At 71.9% G+C, this 20,716-nt stretch overlaps 2 protein-coding genes and 1 non-coding gene across 4 annotated transcripts; 2 read left to right on the top strand and 1 right to left on the bottom strand.

The window, feature by feature from the left end:
• The first annotated feature begins 1,915 nt into the window (after nucleotides 1-1,915).
• TRNAR-CCG (transfer RNA arginine (anticodon CCG)) lies at nucleotides 1,916-1,988 on the top strand. Its single transcript has one exon. It is a non-coding gene; the product is annotated as a tRNA-Arg (tRNA).
• Nucleotides 1,989-3,129: 1,141 nt separating this feature from the next.
• On the top strand, nucleotides 3,130-6,448 carry VPS28 (VPS28 subunit of ESCRT-I). Of its 2 annotated transcripts, none has more exons than XM_075080099.1 (9): nucleotides 3,130-3,299; nucleotides 3,427-3,455; nucleotides 4,552-4,589; nucleotides 5,278-5,367; nucleotides 5,489-5,594; nucleotides 5,672-5,773; nucleotides 5,899-5,952; nucleotides 6,026-6,117; nucleotides 6,216-6,448. In XM_075080099.1, the coding sequence occupies exons 1-9, from the start codon at nucleotides 3,263-3,265 to the stop codon at nucleotides 6,331-6,333; spliced, it is 666 nt and encodes a 221-aa protein (XP_074936200.1). In that variant the 5' UTR covers nucleotides 3,130-3,262; the 3' UTR covers nucleotides 6,334-6,448. The 2 variants fall into 2 exon arrangements, with proteins under 2 accessions (XP_074936200.1, XP_074936201.1); XM_075080100.1 differs by having other exon boundaries at nucleotides 3,170-3,202.
• On the bottom strand, nucleotides 6,193-19,202 carry TONSL (tonsoku like, DNA repair protein). The gene is given in 34 exon segments (XM_075080098.1): nucleotides 6,193-6,660; nucleotides 6,737-6,870; nucleotides 7,110-7,183; nucleotides 7,309-7,484; nucleotides 8,634-8,775; nucleotides 9,399-9,709; nucleotides 10,502-10,562; nucleotides 10,564-10,581; nucleotides 10,665-10,691; nucleotides 10,693-10,816; nucleotides 10,949-11,029; nucleotides 11,031-11,098; nucleotides 11,100-11,276; nucleotides 11,278-11,496; nucleotides 11,498-11,598; nucleotides 11,682-11,805; nucleotides 11,915-11,944; nucleotides 11,946-12,079; nucleotides 12,192-12,264; nucleotides 12,358-12,447; nucleotides 12,865-12,929; nucleotides 13,018-13,201; nucleotides 13,333-13,458; nucleotides 15,007-15,075; nucleotides 15,077-15,160; nucleotides 15,238-15,383; nucleotides 16,318-16,432; nucleotides 16,530-16,655; nucleotides 16,657-16,702; nucleotides 16,801-16,930; nucleotides 17,566-17,758; nucleotides 17,867-18,009; nucleotides 18,126-18,221; nucleotides 19,139-19,202. Coding segments are annotated over 34 exon segments (3,873 nt in total). The 5' UTR covers nucleotides 19,170-19,202; the 3' UTR covers nucleotides 6,193-6,505.
• Nucleotides 19,203-20,716: the final 1,514 nt, after the last annotated feature.

Genomic DNA, 20,716 nt, shown 5'->3' on the forward strand with positions numbered 1-20,716 from the left:
CACACCCCACAGCGCCGGGGCCCGATCCGGGCCGGGGAGCACACACTGCACGGAGTCACTGACACCCCCCGCCCCCCCACCTACCCCAACACACCCCCACCCCACCCCCCCCACCCCCCCCACAACGGCCGCACCCCACGGCAACACCGGCACGGCAGGGTCACCCCCCACCCCGGCATGGGCGCCGTGGCCACGCGCCGCGGCGGCACCACCGGCAACGCACCGCGGCACGGTGCCATGCGGCGCCGCGTGCTGCTCCGGCGAGCCACGGCGAGCCACGGCGAGCCACGGTGAGCCACGCCATGGCACGCCGAGCCGCGCCGAGCCGTGCCGAGCCGCGCCGAGCCGCGCCGAGCCGCGGCGAGCTGGAGTTTGACCCTGGCCGCCCTGCCTTTCTTTCCACACGGCGCGGCGTTACCGGCGCTCACCTTTCCACACGGCCCGGCGCGGCACTGCGCACGGCCGCCGGCGATGCCCACGAGGGACTCCAGCGCGCCGTGGGGCAGGGAACCGCTTCCCGACGACAGCAGGGCCTCGAGTGCTGCCACCGGCTCGGCCACGCCGCCGGGGTCCCCGCCGGCCGCCCCCAGACCCAGGGTCAGCAGGAGCACGAGCCGCGCCATGGCCCGGCGCGCGTCTCCCGGCGGCGGCGGCGGCGGTGCCGGTGGGCCGCAGCGGTGCCGGCGCGGTGGGGTGCCGGCCGGTGCCCGTGTGCCGGTGTGGGGCGCCGGGGCTGTAAAACCGCCCGTGGCCGGGGCGGTGATTGGCTCCGGGCGGGATTGCCCCGGGTTAACCATTCCTCAGGGCCCGGCACGGCGCCTGCGCCCGCACCCGGCCCCCGGCGAACCCCGGCGCTGCCAACGGCACCCCCTGCCCTCGCCTCGCCCCTGGGGGCCGCCGCCCACCCGCCGTGGGTGCTGGGCTGGGGTCCGGCACCCGGCGCGGCTGCTCAGCTCGCCGCGGGGGGCTCGGATCGCCCCGGGGTGCTGGGGTCACCCATGGGTGCTCGCTCAGCTCATGCCCAGGATGCTCAGCTCGCCCGTGGGTGCTGGGGTCACCCCTGAGGTGCTGGGGTCACCCGTGGGTGCTGGGATGGCCCCTGGGGGCTCTGTTCACCCCTGGGTGCTCACTCAGCTCATGCCCAGGGTGCTCAGCTCCCGGCTGGATGCTCAGCTCCCCCCTGGGTGCTGGGGGCTCACCCCTGGGTGCTGGGGCTCACCCCTGGGTGCTGGGCGTCCCCCTGGGTGCTGGGGGTCCCCCTGGGTGCTGGGGGGTCACCCCTGGGTGCTGGGGCTCACCCCTGGGTGCTGGGGGTCGCCCCCTGAGTTGCTGGGCTCACCCCGGGTGCTCTGTTCACACTGGGGTGCTCAGCTCCCCGCTGGATGCTCAGCTCACCCGTGGGTGCTGGGGGGTCACCCCTGGGTGCTGGGAGGTCAGCCCTGGGTGCTGGGCGTCCCCCTGGGTGCTGGGGGTCCCCCTGGGTGCTGGGGGGTCACCCCTGGGTGCTGGGGCTCACCCCTGGGTGCTGGGAGTCCCCCGGGTGCTGGGGCTCACCCCTGGGTGCTGGGCGTCCCCCTGGGTGCTGGGGGCTCACCCGTGGGTGCTGGGGGTCCCCCTGGGTGCTGGGCTCCCCCCGGTGCACCCGGTGACTCACGGGCCGTGCCCATGAGGTGCCGTGGGGCGCAGCCCATCCCTGCGGCCACGCCGCGGCCCGGCCCGGCCCGGCACACCCCGCCGCCGGCAGGGCGGGAGCCCTCGCCACGTGCTCGGCCGCGGCGTCGGCGACGGCCGTGACCTCTCGCGGCGGCCAAAGCGCGGCCGTGCCGGCGGCGCCGCCGCAGCCCCCCCCCGGGCCCTCCCCGCCCTCGCACCCATCGGCGGGCAGCGCCGGGCACCCACCGCCTGCCGCCGCCCGGGCCCGGTGGCCTAATGGATAAGGCATCAGCCTCCGGAGCTGGGGATTGTGGGTTCGAGTCCCACCCGGGTCGGGCGACCACGACGACGCGGATTTTGCCCCGCGGGGGTCCCCGGCGCCGCCGGGACCTTGTGCCAGGCAAGCGCCGGCCGGGGCCCGCGCGGCCGCTCGTCTTTAAGCATCGGCTGAGCCGGTGTAACCATCCGACGGGGGGCTCCCAGCCAACCCCCCACCCACCCACCCCCCACCAAACCCCCCCACTGCTGCCGCGGGGCGTCGGGCTTTAATATCCCGGCAATCAGGCGGTTTCGTTAAGGGTAATAAAAGAATAAACCTCCCGGCGCCAGCTGCCTCGGCGAAGTTAATCTTTGATACCGGGGCCGGGGCAGGCGATAGGCGGCGTTTGGGGGGGAAAATTTATGGAAATGAGGCGGGTTTTCTGCATAAAAACACTGTATGTGAGGGTTTCGCCCCAAAATGAGACCCCACCCGCCCACCCCGGCACCTGCCCTGTCTTCTCACCGCGGGGCGGCGGCCGCTGGCTGTGGGTGGCTGCCGGACGCCCACCCAGCCGCTCGCCCCGGCTCGTTTAGCGCCCATTAACACCAGCGCAGACTAAAGACGGGCCTAAAACAACCTTGGGATGGGTTTTAATCCTCCGTTGGAGCCTCAACGGTGCGTTTGGGGCCGCGGGGGGGTGGGGGAGGGGGAGGCGGGGGAGACGTTGGGTGGGGCAGGGCAAAACGTGGCGCTGAACTAACGTTTCCCTACCAAAAATCACAATTCTAGGGTGTTTTTTTTAAACAAGGATTTGCTTAAACCAGGTGTAAACCCTTAAGCCAGGCCTAAACCCGGCCTCTCGCTCCCCGCCTGGCGTGTTACGGCGTCGCCCGGTGGACTCCGATCGCCGGCCTTGAGCCGCCCTCGGTATCGCAGCCCTGCCGGCGCCAGCGGCCAGCTCAGGCGGCCCTTGCCCGAGGTGGGGCCTCCTCTTCCTCCTCCTCCTCCTCCTCCTCCTCGGCCTCGTCCTTTGGCCGCTGACACAATCATTTCGAGAGGAGAATCACTGCAGGGCGGCCCCGTCCCCTGCCTGCCCCGCCCCACCCCCGGTTGTCCGTTTTCCTTTACAATCCCGTTTTCCCGCGAAATTCCCCAGGTTTTCCCGCGAAAACCCGGCGCGCTTCGCGCCCCGCCCCCGGCCCCGCCCCCGCCAGGCGCCCCCAGCCGAGCCCCGATTCCTCGAGCCGCCGCCATCTTGCGGAAGCGCCGCCGAGGCTCCGGTTACCGGTAGCGGGGGGTCCCGCAACCCCCCCCGCCCCCCCCCGCGCCAGGCGGGGCCGCGGCGGGATGTTCCACGGCATCGCGGGAGCGCCCGGGATGGGAGGTGGGGCCGCGGGGGCCCGGCCTAACGGGGGGGGGGACCGGGCTTAGCCGGGGTGGGGGGGCCGGGGGTGGCACCGGGGGTCCCCAACCCCGTCTAACCTCACACCCCCCCCCCCCGCCTTTTGCAGCCCCCGGGAACAAACCGGAGCTGTACGAGGTGAGTACGGCCCCCCCCCGGGCCCTACCGAGGTTAAGCTGGGCCTTACTTAGTCTAAGCTGGGCCCCACCGAGGTTCAGCCGCGCCTTACCCGGGCTAAGCTGGGCCCCGGTGTTGGCAAAGCCCACTTCACTGTCGCTAAACCAGGCCTTACCGGGGCTCAGCCCGGTCTTATGAGGTCTAAGCCGGGCCCCACCGGGGCTCAGCCCGGCCCCATTGGGGCTTAACTGGGCCCTAGTGGTGCTAAGCTGGGTCCTACCATGGCTCAGCCCGGCCCCATTGGGGCTTAACTGGGCCCTAGTGGTGCTAAGTTGGGTCCTACCAGGGCTCAGCCCGGCCCCATTGGGGCTTAACTAGGCCCTAGTGGTGCTAAGTTGGGTCCTACCAGGGCTCAGCCCGGCCCCATTGGGGCTTAACTAGGCCCTAGTGGTGCTAAGTTGGGTCCTACCGGGGCTCAGCCCGGCCCCATTGGGGCTTAACTGGGCCCTAGTGGTGCTAAGTTGGGTCCTACCGGGGCTCAGCCCGGCCCCATTGGGGCTTAACTGGGCCCTAGTGGTGCTAAGTTGGGTCCTACCAGGGCTCAGCCCGGCCCCATTGGGGCTTAACTAGGCCCTAGTGGTGCTAACTTGGGTCCTACCAGGGCTCAGCCCGGCCCCATTGGGGCTTAACTAGGCCCTAGTGGTGCTAAGTTGGGTCCTACCGGGGCTCAGCCCGGCCCCATTGGGGCTTAACTGGGCCCTAGTGGTGCTAAGCTGGGTCCTACCGGGGCTCAGCCCGGCCCCATTGGGGCTTAACTGGGCCCTAGTGGTGCTAAGTTGGGTCCTACCGGGGCTCAGCCCGGCCCCATTGGGGCTTAACTGGGCCCTAGTGGTGCTAAGTTGGGTCCTACCGGGGCTCAGCCCGGCCCCATTGGGGCTTAACTGGGCCCTAGTGGTGCTAAGTTGGGTCCTACCGGGGCTCAGCCCGGCCCCATTGGGGCTTAACTGGGCCCTAGTGGTGCTAAGCTGGGTCCTACCAGGGCTCAGCCCAGCCCCATTGGGGCTAAGCCAGGCTTTACTGGGGCTAAGCCCCCCCACCTCCGCCCTTCTCCCCACAGGAGGTGAAGCTCTACAAGAACGCCCGGGAGAGGGAGAAGTAAGTCCCGCCTGGCCGCGTCCCCCCGTGTCCGGCTCAGAACCGGGTGGGGGGGGGGGGGGCCACGTGCCCCCGAGCGCCCCCCGGCCTGGGCCCCCTTCTCTGTCACAGTTTTTCCTCCCGGGACCCCGTTCTGCATCATAGACCCCCCCTTCTCCATCGCAGCCCCTCCTGGGACCCCATTTTCCATCACAATTCTTCCTCCTGGGACCCCCTTCTCCACCCTGGTCCCTCCCGGGACCCCCTTCTCCATCACAGCCCCCCCACTTCTCCATCACAATCCCTCCTGGGACCCCCTTCTCCACCCTGGTCCATCCTGGGACCCCCTTCTCCATCACAGCCCCTCCTGGGACCCCATTTTCCATCACAATTCTTCCTCCTGGGACCGCCTTCTCCACCCTGGTCCCTCCCGGGACCCCGTTTGGTCCCTCCTGGGACCCCCTTCTCCACCCTGGTCCCTCCCGGGACCCCGTTTGGTCCCTCCTGGGACCCCCTTCTCCACCCTGGTCCCTCCTGGGACCCCATTCACCACTGTGGTCCCTCCTGGGACCCCCTTCTCCACCCTGGTCCCTCCTGGGACCCCATTCACCACCGTGGTCCCTCCTGGGACCCCCTTCTCCACCCTGGTCCCTCCTGGGACCCCCCGTTCCCCGCCGCGTCCCCCCACGGCGGCGGCTCGCGGTTGCAGGTACGACAACATGGCCGAGCTCTTTGCGGTGGTGAAGACGCTGCAGGCCCTGGAGAAGGCTTACATCAAGGACTGCGTCTCCCCCAACGAGTGAGTCCGCTGAGCGCGGCGGGGCGCCGGCAACCCCCCACCCCTCCGGCGCCGGGGGCACGATCCGGCGCGGCCCTGGCGGGCGGGGGGAAGGGGCCAACGCCGTCGCCGTCCCCCGCAGGTACACGGCCGCCTGCTCCCGCCTCCTGGTCCAGTTCAAAGCCGCGCTTAAACAAGTGCAGGGCTCCGAGATCAGCTCCATCGACGACTTCTGCCGCAAGTTCCGGGTGAGCCGCGGCGCCGGCGCGAGCCTCGGCGCCAGCCGGTTGCCGGTTGCGCCGCTGACGGCGGCGTCTCCCCGCAGCTCGACTGTCCCTTGGCCATGGAGAGGATCAAGGAGGACCGGCCCATCACCATCAAGGACGACAAGGGCAACCTCAACCGCTGCATCGCCGACATCGTCTCCGTACGGCGCCGGGGGCTCGGCCGCGGTGGTTTTGGCGGGGTGGGAGGGGTGGCGGTGGAGCCGTAGGGGTGGCGGTGGAGCCGTACACACCCCCCCCCCCCACCACCACCCTCCTCCTCCCGCAGCTCTTCATCACGGTGATGGACAAGCTGCGCCTGGAGATCCGAGCCATGGACGAGGTAGGGCTCTCGCCCGCGGCAGCCCCGCTTTGGCGACGCCGGCGCGGCGGCTCACCCCGCATTCCCTCCCCAGATCCAGCCAGACCTACGGGAGCTGATGGAGACGATGAACCGCATGAGCCACCTGCCCCCCGACTTCGAGGGGAGGCAGAAAGTCAACCAATGGTGAGTGCCGGGGGGCGCCGGCGCCGGTTTGGGGGCGCCGCGGACGCAGCCCCCACCCCCCGCCCCTTTTTCCCCCCCCCCCCCCCTCCCCATCCCAGGCTCCAGACGCTCAGCGGGATGTCGGCATCGGACGAGCTGGACGATTCCCAGGTCCGGCAGATGTTGTTCGACCTGGAATCCGCCTACAACGCCTTCAACCGCTTCCTCCACTCCTGAGCGCGCCGGCGCCGCCGCTCCCTCCCCGCCCCCGCTTCCCTCCCGGTCCTTCCTGGTGTTAAGAGGAAGGCAGGGACAATAAACCACCGGTGCGGTGACGCCGGGACCCCGAAAAGCAGCAGCCGCGTTCATAAATAGGGGGTGTAATAGGTTCAAACCCCGCGGCGGCGCGTCAGAGGCTCTCGCAGAAGAGCTTGCGGTGCCGCGCCACGGCGGCGCGGCCGCGCCAGGCTTTGCCGACGTGCCGCCCGCAGAGCCGGAGGTCTCGGATGTTGCCGGCGGTTCTGGCCCAAGTGGCGTCGTCCAACGGCCCTTCCAGGGAACAACCTGGTGGGAAAAGGGGCCGGTGTGAGCTCGCCGGGCCGCTGCCCGCTGCCGCCCGCCGCCGGCGCCGCTGCCGGACCTGCCAGGCTGAGGAACCGCAGCCCCTGGCCCCGTTCTTCCAGGGCGGAGAGCAGCGCCCGCAGCCCCGCCGCGCCGATGCCGGGGTTAGCCGAGAAATCCAGGGAAACCAGGGCCGGGCAAGCGGGGAGACACCTGTGGGGGAGGGGAAGAGATGGCGAGGGGGGGGTCTCCTTGTCCCCAAAGGGGTCCCGTTGTCCCCAAAGGGGTCCCCCTCCGTCCCCGAAGGGGTCCCTCACTGCGCTCCCATGCCGGAGCTGGCACAGCGTCGCCGCTGGGAGGCGGAGGTTGGGGGTCCTGGTGCCAGGATCCATCTGTCCCGTGTCCCCCCCCCCCACCGCCTTTGTCACCCCCCCACCCCATGTCCCCCTCACCTGGCCACCTCCAGGACGTCGCCGTCACCCAGGCGGTTCCCGGAGAGCGTGAGGTGGCTCAGGGCGCAGCCCTCCTGCGGGACGGAGGCGCCGGTGTCGGCACAACCGCGGCCGCCAGCGCCCGCGCGGGAGCGGGGGGGTCCCGTGTGTCTCCCCCCCACCCACCCCGCGTCCCCTCGGGGAACCCCCCCCCCCTCACCTGCGCCAGGTACCTGCCGAGGGTCCCGGCGAGGGGCTGGGGGCCCGGCGGGCCGGCGACGGAGCCCAGCTCCAGGCGGGCGAGGCTGCGGCAGGGCGCGCTGCCGAGGAGCCGCCCCAGGCCCGCCGGGCCCAGCGCGTTGCGGGACAAGACCAACGTCTGCAGCCGGGCGGGACCTGGGAGCGAGCGCCGGCGCGGTGAGACCCCCCCCCCCCGCGGCGAGGGACCCCCGGCGGCTCCCGGGAGCCAAGCCCGGCACAACCAGAGACCCCCGGTGGCACCCAGGAGCCAACCCTGGTGCCGCGAGAGCCCCCCAAGGGCTCCCGGGATGGGACCCCCGCGCCGTGAGAGCCCCCCGACAGCACCCAGGATGGGACCCCCACGCCGCGAGAGCCCCCCGACGGCTCCCGGGATGGGACCCCCGCGCCGCAAGAGTCCCCCAACAGCTCCCAGGATGGGACCTCCACGCCACGAGCCCCCCAGCAGCTCCCGGGATGGGACCCCTGCGCCGCGAGAGCCCCCCGACGGCTCCCGGGATGGGACCCCCAGCACCATGAGCCCCCCAACGGCTCCCGGGATGGGACCCCCAGCACCATGAGCCCCCCAACGGCTCCCGGGATGGGACCCCCACGCCACGAGCCCCCCAACAGCTCCCGGGATGGGACCCCCGCGCTGCAACAGCCCCCCGACGGCTCCCAGGATGGGACCCCTGCGCCACGAGAGCCCCCCAACAGCTCCCAGGATGGGACCCCCAGCACCATGAGCCCCCCGACAGCTCCCGGGATGGGACCCCCGCGCTGCAACAGCCCCCCGACGGCTCCCGGGATGGGACCCCCGCGCCGCAAGAGTCCCCCAAGAGCTCCCAGGATGGGACCCCCACGCCACGAGCCCCCCAGCGGCTCCCGGGATGGGACCCCTGCGCCACGAGAGCCCCCCGACGGCTCCCGGGATGGGACCCCCCGCGCCGCAAGAGTCCCCCAACAGCTCCCAGGATGGGACCCCCACGCCACGAGCCCCCCAGCAGCTCCCGGGATGGGACCCCTGCGCCGCGAGAGCCCCCCGACGGCTCCCGGGATGGGACCCCCGCGCCACGAGCCCCCCAACAGCTCCCGGGATGGGACCCCCGTGCTGCAACAGCCCCCCGACGGCTCCTGGGATGGGACCCCCGGCACCACGAGCCCCCCGACGGCTCCCGGGATGGGACCCCCGGCACCACAAGCCCCCTGACGGCTCCCGGGATGGGACCCCCAGCACCACGAGCCCCCCGACAGCTCCCGGGATGGGACCCCCGGCACCGCGAGCCCCCCGTGCGCGCGGCCGCCTACCGGCGAGGGCGAAGGCGTCGCCGAAGCCGCAGGCCTGCAGCCGCAGCGTGGTGAGCGCCGGGCAGCGCCGCAGCAGCTGGGCCAGGGGCCGGCAGCCGCCGTCGCCCAGGGGGTTTAGGCTCAGGTCCAGCTCCTCCAGGCTCTGCCGGGCCGGGCGAGGGGGTTGGGGGGGGGACAAAGGAGAGGTTTGGGGGGGATCATGGAGAGATTTGGGGGACAACGGACAAGTTTAAGGGACGGCACAAAGTTTAAAGGGGGAAGGACGTGAGTTTTAGGGGAAAAGGAAGAGATTTGGGGGACGGGCAAGGGATTTGGGGGGGGGCACAAGAGGTTTGGGGGGCGACCAAAGAGGCTGGGGGGGACTGAAGAGGTTCGGGGGGGCACAAGAGCTTTGGGGGGAACCAAAGAGGTTGGGGGGGGGGGCATAAGAGCTTTGGGGGGGGCATAAGAGCTTTGGGGGGAACCAAAGAGGTTGGGGGGGGGCATAAGAGCTTTGCGGGGAACCAAAGAGGTTGGGGGGGGCATAAGAGCTTTAGGGGGAACCAAAGAGGTTGGGGGGGGGGGGCATAAGAGCTTTGGGGGGGACCGAAGAAGTTGGGGGGGGACACAAAAGCTTTGGGGGGGGGGGGGCCTGGCGGGGCGCCCCACACCGCGACCCCCCATGCGGCCGGGCGAGGCCAGCACCGTCCCCATCCGTGTCCCCCCCGCCCCGTGTCCCTCGGGGGCCCCCCCCACGCCTCCCCCACCCCCCAAAGCCAGGCGTACCTGGAAGGCGCCGGGGGCGCCGGGGGGGCCGGGGGGCAGGAGCAGCCGCAGCCCCTGGGCGCCCAGGCGGTTCCCGGCCAGGTCGAGCAGGGTGAGGGAGGGCAGGGTGGCCAGCGTGGCCGCCAGGTCGGTGGCCGCGGCGTCGGGGAGGCCGCAGCCGCGCAGCCGGAGCTGCCGCAGCGGCGCCTGCAGCTTCAGGGCCCGCAGCAACGGGGGGAGGTGGGGGGGGCGCAGGGCCAGGCCCCCCCCGACCCCCAGCCCCGGGCTCTGCTCCTGCAGCTCCGTCACCTTCAGCAGCAGCGGGTGCGGCTCTGCCGGGACACGCCGAGCCTTTGGGGGACCCTGGGGACACCCCCACCACCACCCTGGGGAGCCCCGAACCCCCTTGGGGACACACCCCACCCACCCTGGGGAGCCCCGAACCCCCTTGGGGACACCCACCCCCCACCACCCCAAGTCCTGCCAATGGCCCTGTGCTGGCCCAGGGACAGGCGTGTTCCCCCCGGCACGGGGACCCCCAGCCCTGACCCTCGGTGGGGACGGTCCCCGAGGGGATGGGAGGGGACACGGGGGTCCCCAAGGGGATGGGAGGGGACAAGGGGGTTCCTGAAGGGATGGGGGGTCCCCAAAGGGATGGGAGGGGACAAGGGGGCTCCCGAATGGATGGGGGGGGTCCCCAAGGGGACATGGAGGGGACAAGGGGGTCCCCAAGAGGACAGGGAGCGGATTAGGGGGTTCCTGAGGGGACAAAGGGGTCCCCAAAGGGACAGGAGGGGAGAAGGGGGTCCCGAGGGGCCGGAGGGGACACAAGGGGGTCCCCGAGGGGATGGAGGGGGATAAAGGGGTACCCAAAGGGACAGGAGGGGACAAGGGGGTCCCGAGGGGCCGGAGGGGACACAAGGGGGTCCCCGAGGGGATGGAGGGGGATAAAGGGGTCCCCAAAGGGACAGGAGGGGAGAAGGGGGTCCCGAGGGGCCGGAGGGGACACAAGGGGGTCCCCGAGGGGATGGAGGGGGATAAAGGGGTCCCCAAAGGGACAGGAGGGGAGAAGGGGGTCCCGAGGGGATGGGGGGGACACAAGGGGGTCCCCGAGGGGTCCTTACCCACCGCCAGGCTCTGGCACGCCCTGCGGTAGCGCTCGGCCAAGGGCGGCAGGTCCCAGCACCTGCACCTCCGCCAGCACCTGCAACGGCACCACCGTCCGGCGCCGGGGCCACGGCGGGGGTCGGGGGGCGGCGGCGGGGGGGTCGGGGGCTGGTCGCCCACCTCCTCGTTGCTCTGCAGGACGTCCCCCCACCAGGTCCTGGGGGGCCAGGAGAGCCCCTTCTTTCTTCAGGATGAGCCGCGGCAGCAACCCGCAGGTTTGGTAGTACCGCTCGGCCGCCCGCTCCGCCAGCCAGCCCACGGCGCGGCCCTCGCTGCCGCGAGCCGCAGGGTCACCGGCGGGCGCTCCCCGCCCGCCTCGGGGGTCCCCAACGGCACGGCGGCCGGGCGGGGGGGGGGCGGGGGGAGGAAAGGGGGGTGGCGGGCGGTTATCGCAAAGCCCTTACCTTTGGGGCACGGGGATGAGGAAGACGTTGTCCTGGACCCGGACGCGGACGCGGAGAGCCGGCAGCGGCGCCGGCAGGGAAGGGGGGGTCTCCCTCATCCTCATCCTCGGCGGGGAGGGGGCTCCCGGCCGCCTCGAGGGGTCGGGATTCCCCGGGAGCGTCCCAAGGGGATCCTCTCCACCACGCGGGCGAGGCGGCTTTGCGCGCTCCGGCGGCGCCGCGGCTGGTGCCGGGCCGGAGCGGGGCCGTCGCTCTCCGACCCCGCGCTGTCCCCCGAAGCCGTCGCCGGGTCCTGGGGGTGCCGGCGCGGCCGTTTACGGCCCCCCCCGGGATACCCCAAGGTCATCTTCCAGCCAATCCTCCTCCTCCAGGTACTGCTCGGCCGGGATGAGGGCCGGTTGCCGGCACATCGCCACCGCGGCGGTGCTGCCGGGAAGGGATTTGGCGCTGCCGAGGCTCCGGATGGCGGCTTCGTAGTCGTTCGGCTCCGGCTCCGCTCCCTCCTGCCGGCCGAGCCCCGGCACCCGCTGCCGCTTCTTCACCGGCCTCGGCAGGCGACGCGTCACCCCCCTCCGGCTCCGGCGGCTCCGGGCTTCGCCGCTCGTCCAGCTCGGCGTCGAAGGGCTCCTCGGAGGGGAGCGGCGGCGCGGCTGCGGAGACGCCACCCCTCAGCGCCCCCCTCCATTGAAAAATAAGGAGGGAGGGGGAACAGGGGGGGGCCGGCGGAGCCCACCTCGTGCCGCCGCCTCCCTGAGCAGCCGCTCGGCCGCCTTCGGCACCGCTGCCCGCGTCTCCTGGTCCAGCTCCCGGCTGTAGACCCTCGCCCACTCCTCCAGCGTCCCCAGCGGCGTCAGGCCCTGCGGAAAAAGCAAGGGGAGGGGGGGTGGGGGGGGGACACGGAGGTGCGTGCTTTTCCCAGGGTGTCCCCCCCCACCCCCACCCCAAAACCCACCCCCGGGGCCTCACCCTGGCGTTCCTGGCCGTCACCGACGCCCCCCCGCCGCACCAAGAGCTCGGCCACCTCGAAGTGCCCGCAGCTGAGGGCGTCGTGCAGGGGGGTGATGCCTTCGCAGCCCGGCCCCCCCGGATCGTCCAAGGCGGCCCCGCGGTCCAGCAGCAGCCGGACGATCTCTGGGGGCGGGGGGATGGCGGTGAGGAAATGGGGGGGGGGGGGGGGGCGCTCTGCCTGCCCCCCGTTTTGAGGAAGGGGTGGGGGGTGGGGAGGGGTTCCCAGCCCGCTCACCCAGGTGCCCGTGGTTGCACGCCTCGTGCAGCGGGGTCCAGCCGCAGTAATCGCGGGGGTTCAGGGGGTGCCCCTAAAAAAAGAAGGGGGGGGGGGGGGAATGACACAGTCACACAGAGACCCCCCACCCCCCCCCCAAGGTCATTTTTGGGGACCCCTCGCCCACCTGCCTGAGGAAGAGCTGGACGCGGCGCAGGTCGCCCTCGATGCAGGCGCGGTGCAGGGGGGTCTCGCCCCGCTCGTTCCGTCGGTTCCACTGCCGGCACGGCGGGGGGGGGCACGATGTGGGACCCCCGGGACGCACCCCGGCCCTCTCCGGGGGTGCCGGGGGAAGAAACCCACCCCCCCAGCCCTCTTTTAGGGGTGTTGGGGAGACCCCTGGCTCCTGTTTGGGGGTGTCATGGGGAGACCCCACCCCTCCAGCCCACTTCGGGGGGTGTCAGGGGAAGGAGAAGATCCTGCCAGCTCTCTTTGGGGGTGTCACGGGAAGACCCCCAACCTTCTTTGGGGGTGTCAGGGGAAGGGGGAGACCCCACACTCCTGTTTTGGGGGTGTCAGGGGGAAGAAAAAGCCCCCCCAGCCCTCTTTGGGGGTGTCAGGGGGAAGGACAAGACCCCCCCCCCCCGCCATACTTTGGGGTGTCGGGGGGTGGGGGACACCCGCCGCCTCTCACCTTGCTGATCCGCCGGCGCCCGGGGACGCTCTTGCTGTAGCCTTCGAGTTCATCTTCCTCCCCCTCTGGAAGAGACGCCCCCCTCCCCGTGAGGGAGGACCCCTCCCTTTTGGGGACACCCCCCAGGGCCCCCCCCCCGCAGACCCCCCATACCGCTCTCCGACAGCTCCAGCTCGCTCTCGTCCTGAGCCTCGCTGCTCTCCGGCTCTTCCTCCTCCTCCTCCTCCTCCTCCCCCTCCTCGCCCCCCAGCGCCCCGAGCCGGGCCAGGGTGCCGGCGGCAGCCTCGGCGTCGCCGTCCCGCAGCTGCAGCGCGCGGAGGTGCCGCAGGATCTGCCGCTGGGGAGGAAGAGGAGGAGGAGGGTGAGGCCCCCAGCCCGCACTGGGGACCCCCAGGGAGGGGGGGAAAGGGATGGGGGGGGGGGGGGTGTTTTTCCCCCCATGTCCCGCACCACCCCCCCACCCCTCACCTGCAGCCGGGGGTCTCCGGCCGCCTCGGCTCGCTCCAGCGCCCTTTGGAAGCAGGGCTGGAGCTCGGCGCGGGAGGAGCCCCCCTCCTCCATGGCCAGCGCCACGTTCAGCCACGTCTTCCCCTCCTGGGCACGGCCGGGGGTCAGCGCCCGGGGGTCCCCGGGGGTCCCCCTGCAGCCCCGCGCCTTCCCCCGGGAGGGGGGGGGGGCGGGGGGGCCACCAGCACCTCTCACCACCCCGACCCCGGGACAGCCTCGCTGAGACACCCCCCACCCCACCCCCCCACCCCACCCACATCCGAGGGACCCAGGGAGCCCCCCAGGACCTGGTGAGCCCCCGGTAAAGGACCCGGGGAACCCCCGCCCCCCCCCCCAGGGACACGGGATGCCCCCCGGCGTGCCCCCCAGGGCTCCAAGGAGCCCTCTCAGGGACCCAATGAGACCCCCCAGGACCCAAGAAGCCCCCCTTAGAGACACAATAACCCCCCCAGGGACCCATGGAGCCCCCCCAGGGACCTGATGAACCCCCTCCTAGGACCACAGTGAACCCCCCCAGGGACATGATGAGCTGTAGGGAGCCAGGGAGACCTCAGGGACCCAAGGAGATCCGCAGGGACCCAAAGAGCCCCTGACAACCCAAGGGCCTCCCTCAGGGATCCAGGGACCCCCCCCCAGGGACCCAAGGAGCCCCCCAGGGACACAGTGAGACCCCCAAAGACACAATAATCCCCCCAGGGACCTGATGAGCTTTTGTAAGGACCCAGACACCCCCACAGCGACCCAAGGACCTCCCCAGGTGCCCAAGGACCCCCTCCAAGGGACCCAAAGAGCCCCCACAGGGACCAAGGACCACTCCCCAGGACCCAGAGACCCCCCCCAGGTGCCCAAGGACCCCCCCAAGGGACCCAAAACCCCCACTGAGGACCCAAGGACTCTCCACAGGGACCCAAAGGCCCCCCTGAGGACACAAGGGCCTCCCCCAGGGACACAAGGACCCCCTGCAGGGACCCCAAGGACCACTCCCCAGGATACAGGGACCCCCTCCAGGTGCCCAAGGACCACCCCAAGGGACCCAAAACCCCCACTGAGGACCAAGGACTCTCCACAGGGACCCAAAGGCCCCCCTGAGGAGACAAGGACCCCCTGCAGGGACCCAAGGACCACTCCCCAGGACGCAGGGACCCCCCGCCAGGTGCCCAGGGACCCCCCCAAGGGACCCAAAACCCCCACTGAGGACCCAAGGACTCTCCACAGGGACCCAAAGGCCCCCCTGAGGAGACAAGGACCCCCTGCAGGGACCCAAGGACCACTCCCCAGGACGCAGGGACCCCCCGCCAGGTGCCCAGGGACCCCCCCAAGGGACCCAAAACCCCCACTGAGGACCCAAGGACCCCCCCACAGGGACCCAAAGGCCCCCCTGAGGAGACAAGGGCCTCCCCCAGGGACACAAGGACCCCCTGCAGGGACCCAAGGACCACTCCCCAGGACGCAGGGACCCCCCGCCAGGTGCCCAGGGACCCCCCCCAAGGGACCCAAAACCCCCCCTGAGGACCCAAGGACCCCCCCACAGGGACCCAAAGGCCCCCCTGAGGAGACAAGGGACCCCCTGCAGGGACCCAAGGACCACTCCCCAGGACGCAGGGACCCCCCCAGGTGCCCCCAGCCCCAGCTCGCCTCCAGCGCGCTGCCCCGGTGCAGGGCCAGCTCCTGCCGGTAATGGTGGACGGCTCGCTCGTGATCCTTTCAGGTCGCCGAAGGTGGTGGCCAGGGAGACGTGGATGACGGCCAGCTCCCCCGGTGGCCTCCCCAACGCCTGGGCGAAGCTCAGCTGCCCCCGGGGAACCCCTCCATCAGCGGGGACGTCCCACCGGGACCCCCCCAAGCCCCCTCCTGAGCCCCGCTTACCTGCCTCTGGTAGGAGTCGACGGCGCGGGCGTAGTCGCCGTGCCTGGAGAAGGTGTCCCCGAGCTGCTCGCAGAGGGCCAGGGCCGCCGGCGGGTCACCGGCCGCCGCCTCCTCCAGAGCCTCCTGCAGCCGCGCCACCTTGCTGGCTGCCGGGGGGAGGCGGGGGGGGTGACGGTCGGGCCACCCTGGGGACCCCCAGAGCCGTCCCTGGCGCAGCCCGGTGTCGGGGGGGGTGGGCGGGTGTCCCCGCCCCGAGTGTCAGCGCGGGACCCGCGGAAGGGGAAGGGGGGGTGGAGCAGAGCTGGGGGGTTTGGCGGCACCCTGGGGACACTGTCACCCTCCCTGGGGACCCCATCCCACCCCTGGGGACCCTGTCACCCCCCCCTGGGGACCCCATCCCACCCCTGGGGACACTGTCATCCCCCCTGGGGACACTGTCACCCCCCTGGGGACACTGTCACCCCCCTGGGGACGCCATCCCACGCCTGGGGACACTGTCCTGCCCCTGGGGGACACCATCCCACCTCTGGGGGACACCATCCCACCTCTGGGGACACTGTCATCCCCTTGGGGACACTGTCATCCCCCTGGGGACACTGTCATCCCCCTGGGGACCCCATCCCACCCCTGGGGACACTGTCATCCCCCCGGGGACCCCATCCCACCCCCCGGGGACACTGGCCTACTCTTGGGGACCTCTTCCCAACCCTGGGGACACTGTCACCCCCCTGGGGACCCTGTCATCCCCCTGGGGACACTGGGCCACCCTTGGGGACCCCTTCCCACCCCTGGGGACACTGTCACCCCCCTGGGGACACTGTCCTGCCCCTGGGGGCCCCATCCTACCCTTGGGGACCCCGTCCCACCCTGGGGACACTGTCCTGCCCCTGGGGGCCCCATCCTGCCCCTGGGGGCCCCATCCCACCCTTTGGGACCCCCGTCCCACCCTTGGGGACCCCGACTCACCCCTGGGGACCCCGCCCCACCCCACCCCCGGGGACCCCCTCCCGCCCCCGGGGACCCCCTCCCGCCCCTGGGGGACCCCCTCCCGCCCCTGGGGGTCCCGTCCCCCCCCCTCACCGTAGCGCAGGTTGGAGCGGACGAGGTCCCGCTGCCAGGGCTGCCGCGAGCCCAGCACGTAGGCTTGCTTCAGCGAGCGCTTGGCGGCCGCGAAATCCCCCAAACTCAGCAGGACCTGGGTGGTGGGGGACGACGGGGGCCACCCGTTAGAAAAAGGGGGTGGGGGGGGACACACACAGACGGCGAGGGGCGCCCCCCCCCAGACCACCCACCTGGGCCGTGCTGCCGCAGCAGTCGCTCTCCATCCCTTTCTCCTTCATCCTGCGGGCGCAGTCGCGCGCCCGGGCCAGGCAGCGCAAGGCCCCGGAGTGTTCGCCCTCCCGCAGGTGGATGTTCCCCCAAATTGAAGTAAGCGCGGTAGAGATCTTCGTCCAGCCGGCCCTGCCTGCGAAGGGAGGGGTGGGGGGGGGGGGCCGCTGCCAGGGGTCCCGTGTCCCCCTCCCCTTCCCCTCCCCGAACCCGGCGGCTCCCGCCCGTACTTACTCGGCGAGGAAGATGCTTTTTTTGATGTAGTGATCGCACTTGGCCGCTTCCTGCAGGCTGTCGTAAACCAGACCCAGGTTGAGGTAGAGCCGCGTCCTCATCTCCGTCAGCTCCCGCTTCGGCACGACTCCTGCGGGGTTGAAGTAAAACCCAGTGGCTCTGGGAGGTGGTGGGGCCCCGCGGGGCTGCACCAGGCGCTGGGGCGGGCCTCCGAGGGCACCGGGACGTCCCTCCGAGGGCACCGGGACGTCCCTCCGAGGGCACCGGGACGTCCCTTCGAGGGCACCGGGCGCTGGGACATCGCTCCGAGGGCACCGGGACGTCCCTCCGAGGGCGCCGGGCGCTGGGACATCGCTCCGAGGGCACCGGGACGTCCCTCCGAGGGCGCCGGGCGCTGGGACATCGCTCCGAGGGCACCGGGACGTCCCTCCGAGGGCACCAGGACGTCCCTCCGAGGGCACCGGGCGCTGGGACGTCCCTCCGAGGGCACCGGGCGCTGGGACGTCCCTCCGAGGGCACCGGGATGTCCCTCCGAGGGCACCGGGACGTCCCTCCGAGGGCACCGGGACGTCCCTCCGAGGGCACCGGGCGCTGGGACATCGCTCCGAGGGCACCGGGACGTCCCTCCGAGGGCGCCGGGCGCTGGGACATCGCTCCGAGGGCACCGGGACGTCCCTCCGAGGGCACCAGGACGTCCCTCCGAGGGCGCCGGGCGCTGGGACATCGCTCCGAGGGCACCGGGACGGGCACCGGGCGCAGCCTCACCTTCCAGTTTCTCCTCCACGATGGCCAGGCTGGTACGAAAAGCCCGCTCGGCTTCGCGCAGCGCCGGCGCCGCCTCCCCCGGCGAGCGGCTGTCGGCCACGAACATGTAGGTGCGGCCGATGGTAGCCCAGGCGCGTTGCTGCTCCGTGTCATCCGAGAGGGAACGAGCCAGCTCCAGGTGTTGGCGTTGGTGCTGCGGGGCGGGGAGAAGCCTGAGACCCCCGCCGCGGGGTGTCCCCGTCCCCCCGTGTCCCGTCCCCCCCGCCCCGCCCAGAGACCCCCGTAAGAGTCGAAAGCCCACCTTTAGCGCCGCCTCGTAGTTCTCCAGCTCGGCCAACCTCTCGCCGATCTTGCGGTGAGCCACGGCGCAGCCGATGCTGTCGCCGGCCTCCTCCAGCAGCCGCAGCTCCTGCCGGTGCTCCTCCAGAGCCTCCTCGTAGCGGCCTGCCGGCGACCCAGGGGGGTGTCGGGTCCTTACCTCCCCTGGGGAGGGGGTAAGGGGGTCCCCCGCCCCGGGTTTTGGGGGTGAAGGGGGACCCGGCCGCGCCGGGAGGACGCACCATGGCTCGCCAAAATCTCCCCGAGCTGGTTACACGCCGCGGCCTCGTCTACCCGGTTGCCGCCACGCTGGGCCTTCTCCTTCGCCTTCTGCAGCTCTAGGGGGGGGGATAAAAGGGGGGGGGGGTGGGGGCTCAGCCTGGTGAGACCCCCTCCCCCAAACCCCCAGCGACCACCCCCTGCCCACCCCAAACCCCAGGGACCATCCCCTGCCCACCCCAATCGCCCCCCATACCACCCTGTGCCCCACATATCCCCCCAGCCCTAAGGACCAGAGAGGGGGTCCTGGTGCCCCCCACCCCAGAGAGAAGGTCCTTGTGGACCCTCCCCCCGGTGCCCACCACCACCAATGTGGGGTTCCCCGCAGCCCCTCCGGTGCCCCCACGCCGGAGATGGGGTCCCTGCAGCCCCCCTGGTGTCCCGCATCCCAAATGGGGGGCCTTAGTGCCCCCCACCTCGGAGGGGGAGGGTCCCTGCAGACCCCCACACCTGACTGGGGATCCCCAATGACCCCCCCCGGTAACACCCAGCCCAGAGATGGGGTCCCTGCAACCCACCACCCCCTGATAGGGGGGATCCCCGGAACCCCGCCGGTACTCCCCAACCTGGAGCAGGGGGGTCCCTGCAGCTCCCCCCGTGCCCCCCAACCCAGAAACCCAGATGGGGGGGTCCCTGCTGACCCCACCCCCCGGTGACCCCCATCCCCCGGTGACCCCCACCCCGTAGATGGGTCCCTGCAGCCCACCCACCCCAAATGTGGGGGTCCCCGCAGCCCGCCCCAGGTGCCCCCCAACCCAGAGAGAGGGTCCCTGCCGCCCCCCACCCCGGGGGAAGGGACTTGGGGGGCCCCACGGGGAGGGGGGGAAGCTGTTGGCGACGTGAAGAAGGAGCCGGGAACGGGGCCGGGGGGGGCGGGAGGGGCTGGGGCAGGGGGTCCCGGGTGGGGAGGCCCCAGGCCCCGGTGTAGGCCCCCGCAGGTGCGGTTTAGGCCGGGTCTAGGCCCGGCTGGACTCACGGCGAATCTCCCGCGCCCATTCCGCGCTCATCCCCCGCCGCCACGGAACCCGCCGAGCGTCGCCCCACCCCAATCACCGCCCCCATTGGCCAACGCTCCGCCCGCCTGAGCCAATCGGCGAGGGGGCAGGCGGCAGGCGGAGGGTTCTATTGGGCGGCGGGGAGGAGAGCCCGCCTCTGGGGGCGGGGCCAGAGCAGCCGTCCTGGCCCGCGCCGGCCGCGGGGGGTGACGGGAAGGGGGCGGGGCCGCCTTCCCCGGCCGGAGGCGGCGGGGGTCCCAGTGCCCGCCCGCCCAGAGCCCTCCGGTGCCCTCCGGTGCCCCCCCAGTGCTACCAGTGCCGGCGCGGGGCTCCCAGTCCCCCCCCAGTACCCCCGCAGTGCTCCCATAACGGCCAGGAGCTCCCAGTAACGGCCAGCCCAGTGCCCTCCAGTGCTCCCAGTAACGGCCAGGGGCTCCCAGTAACGGCCAGCCCAGTGCCCTCAGTGCTCCCAGTAACGGCCAGGGGCTCCCAGTAACGGCCAGCCCAGTGCCCTCCAGTGCTCCCAGTAACGGCCAGCCCAGTGCCCTCAGTGCTCCCAGTAACGGCCAGCCCAGTGCCCTGCAGTGCTCCCAGTAACGGCCAGGGGCTCCCAGTAACGGCCAGCCCAGTGCCCACCAGTGCTCCCAGTAACGGCCAGCCCAGTGCCCTCCAGTGCTCCCAGTAACGGCCAGGAGCTCCCAGTAACGGCCAGCCCAGTGCCCTCCAGTGCTCCCAGTAACGGCCAGGAGCTCCCAGTAACGGCCAGCCCAGTGCCCTCCAGTGATCCCAGTAACGGCCAGGGGCTCCCAGTAACGGCCAGCCCAGTGCCCTCAGTGCTCCCAGTAACGGCCAGGGGCTCCCAGTAACGGCCAGCCCAGTGCCCTCCAGTGCTCCCAGTAACGGCCAGCCCAGTGCCCTCCAGTGCTCCCAGTAACGGCCTGGGGCTCCCAGTAATGGCCAGCCCAGTGCCCTCCAGTGCTCCCAGTAACGGCCAGGAGCTCCCAGTAACGGCCAGCCCAGTGCCCACCAGTGCTCCCAGTAACGGCCAGGGGCTCCCAGTAACGGCCAGCCCAGTGCCCTCCAGTGCTCCCAGTAACGGCCAGCCCAGTGCCCTCCAGTGCTCCCAGTAACGGCCAGGAGCTCCCAGTAACGGCCAGCCCAGTGCCCTCCAGTGCTCCCAGTAACGGCCAGCCCAGTGCCCTCCAGTGCTCCCAGTAACGGCCAGGAGCTCCCAGTAACGGCCAGCCCAGTGCCCTCCAGTGCTCCCAGTAACGGCCAGCCCAGTGCCCTCCAGTGCTCCCAGTAACGGCCAGGAGCTCCCAGTAACGGCCAGCCCAGTGCCCTCCAGTGCTCCCAGTAACGGCCAGCCCAGTGCCCTCCAGTGCTCCCAGTAACGGCCAGGGGCTCCCAGTAACGGCCAGCCCAGTGCCCTCCAGTGCTCCCAGTAACGGCCAGGAGCTCCCAGTAACGGCCAGCCCTGTGCCCACCAGTGCTCCCAGTAACGGCCAGGGGCTCCCAGTAACGGCCAGCCCAGTGCCCACCAGTGCTCCCAGTAACGG

Source organism: Phalacrocorax aristotelis, unplaced genomic scaffold, assembly GCF_949628215.1.
Source record: "Phalacrocorax aristotelis unplaced genomic scaffold, bGulAri2.1 scaffold_235, whole genome shotgun sequence".
Classification (NCBI taxonomy): domain Eukaryota; kingdom Metazoa; phylum Chordata; class Aves; order Suliformes; family Phalacrocoracidae; genus Phalacrocorax; species Phalacrocorax aristotelis.

What these genes read in the sequence shown, in the direction of transcription:
- VPS28 (XM_075080099.1), top strand. Translation starts at nt 3,263, where the DNA reads ATGTTCCACGGCATCGCGGGAGCGCCCGGGATGGGAG. An exon ending in GCATCGCCGACATCGTCTCC is followed by an intron (nt 5,774 to 5,898) that starts GTACGGCGCCGG and finishes CTCCTCCCGCAG; the next exon opens with CTCTTCATCACGGTGATGGA. An exon ending in AGGCAGAAAGTCAACCAATG is followed by an intron (nt 6,118 to 6,215) that starts GTGAGTGCCGGG and finishes TCCCCATCCCAG; the next exon opens with GCTCCAGACGCTCAGCGGGA.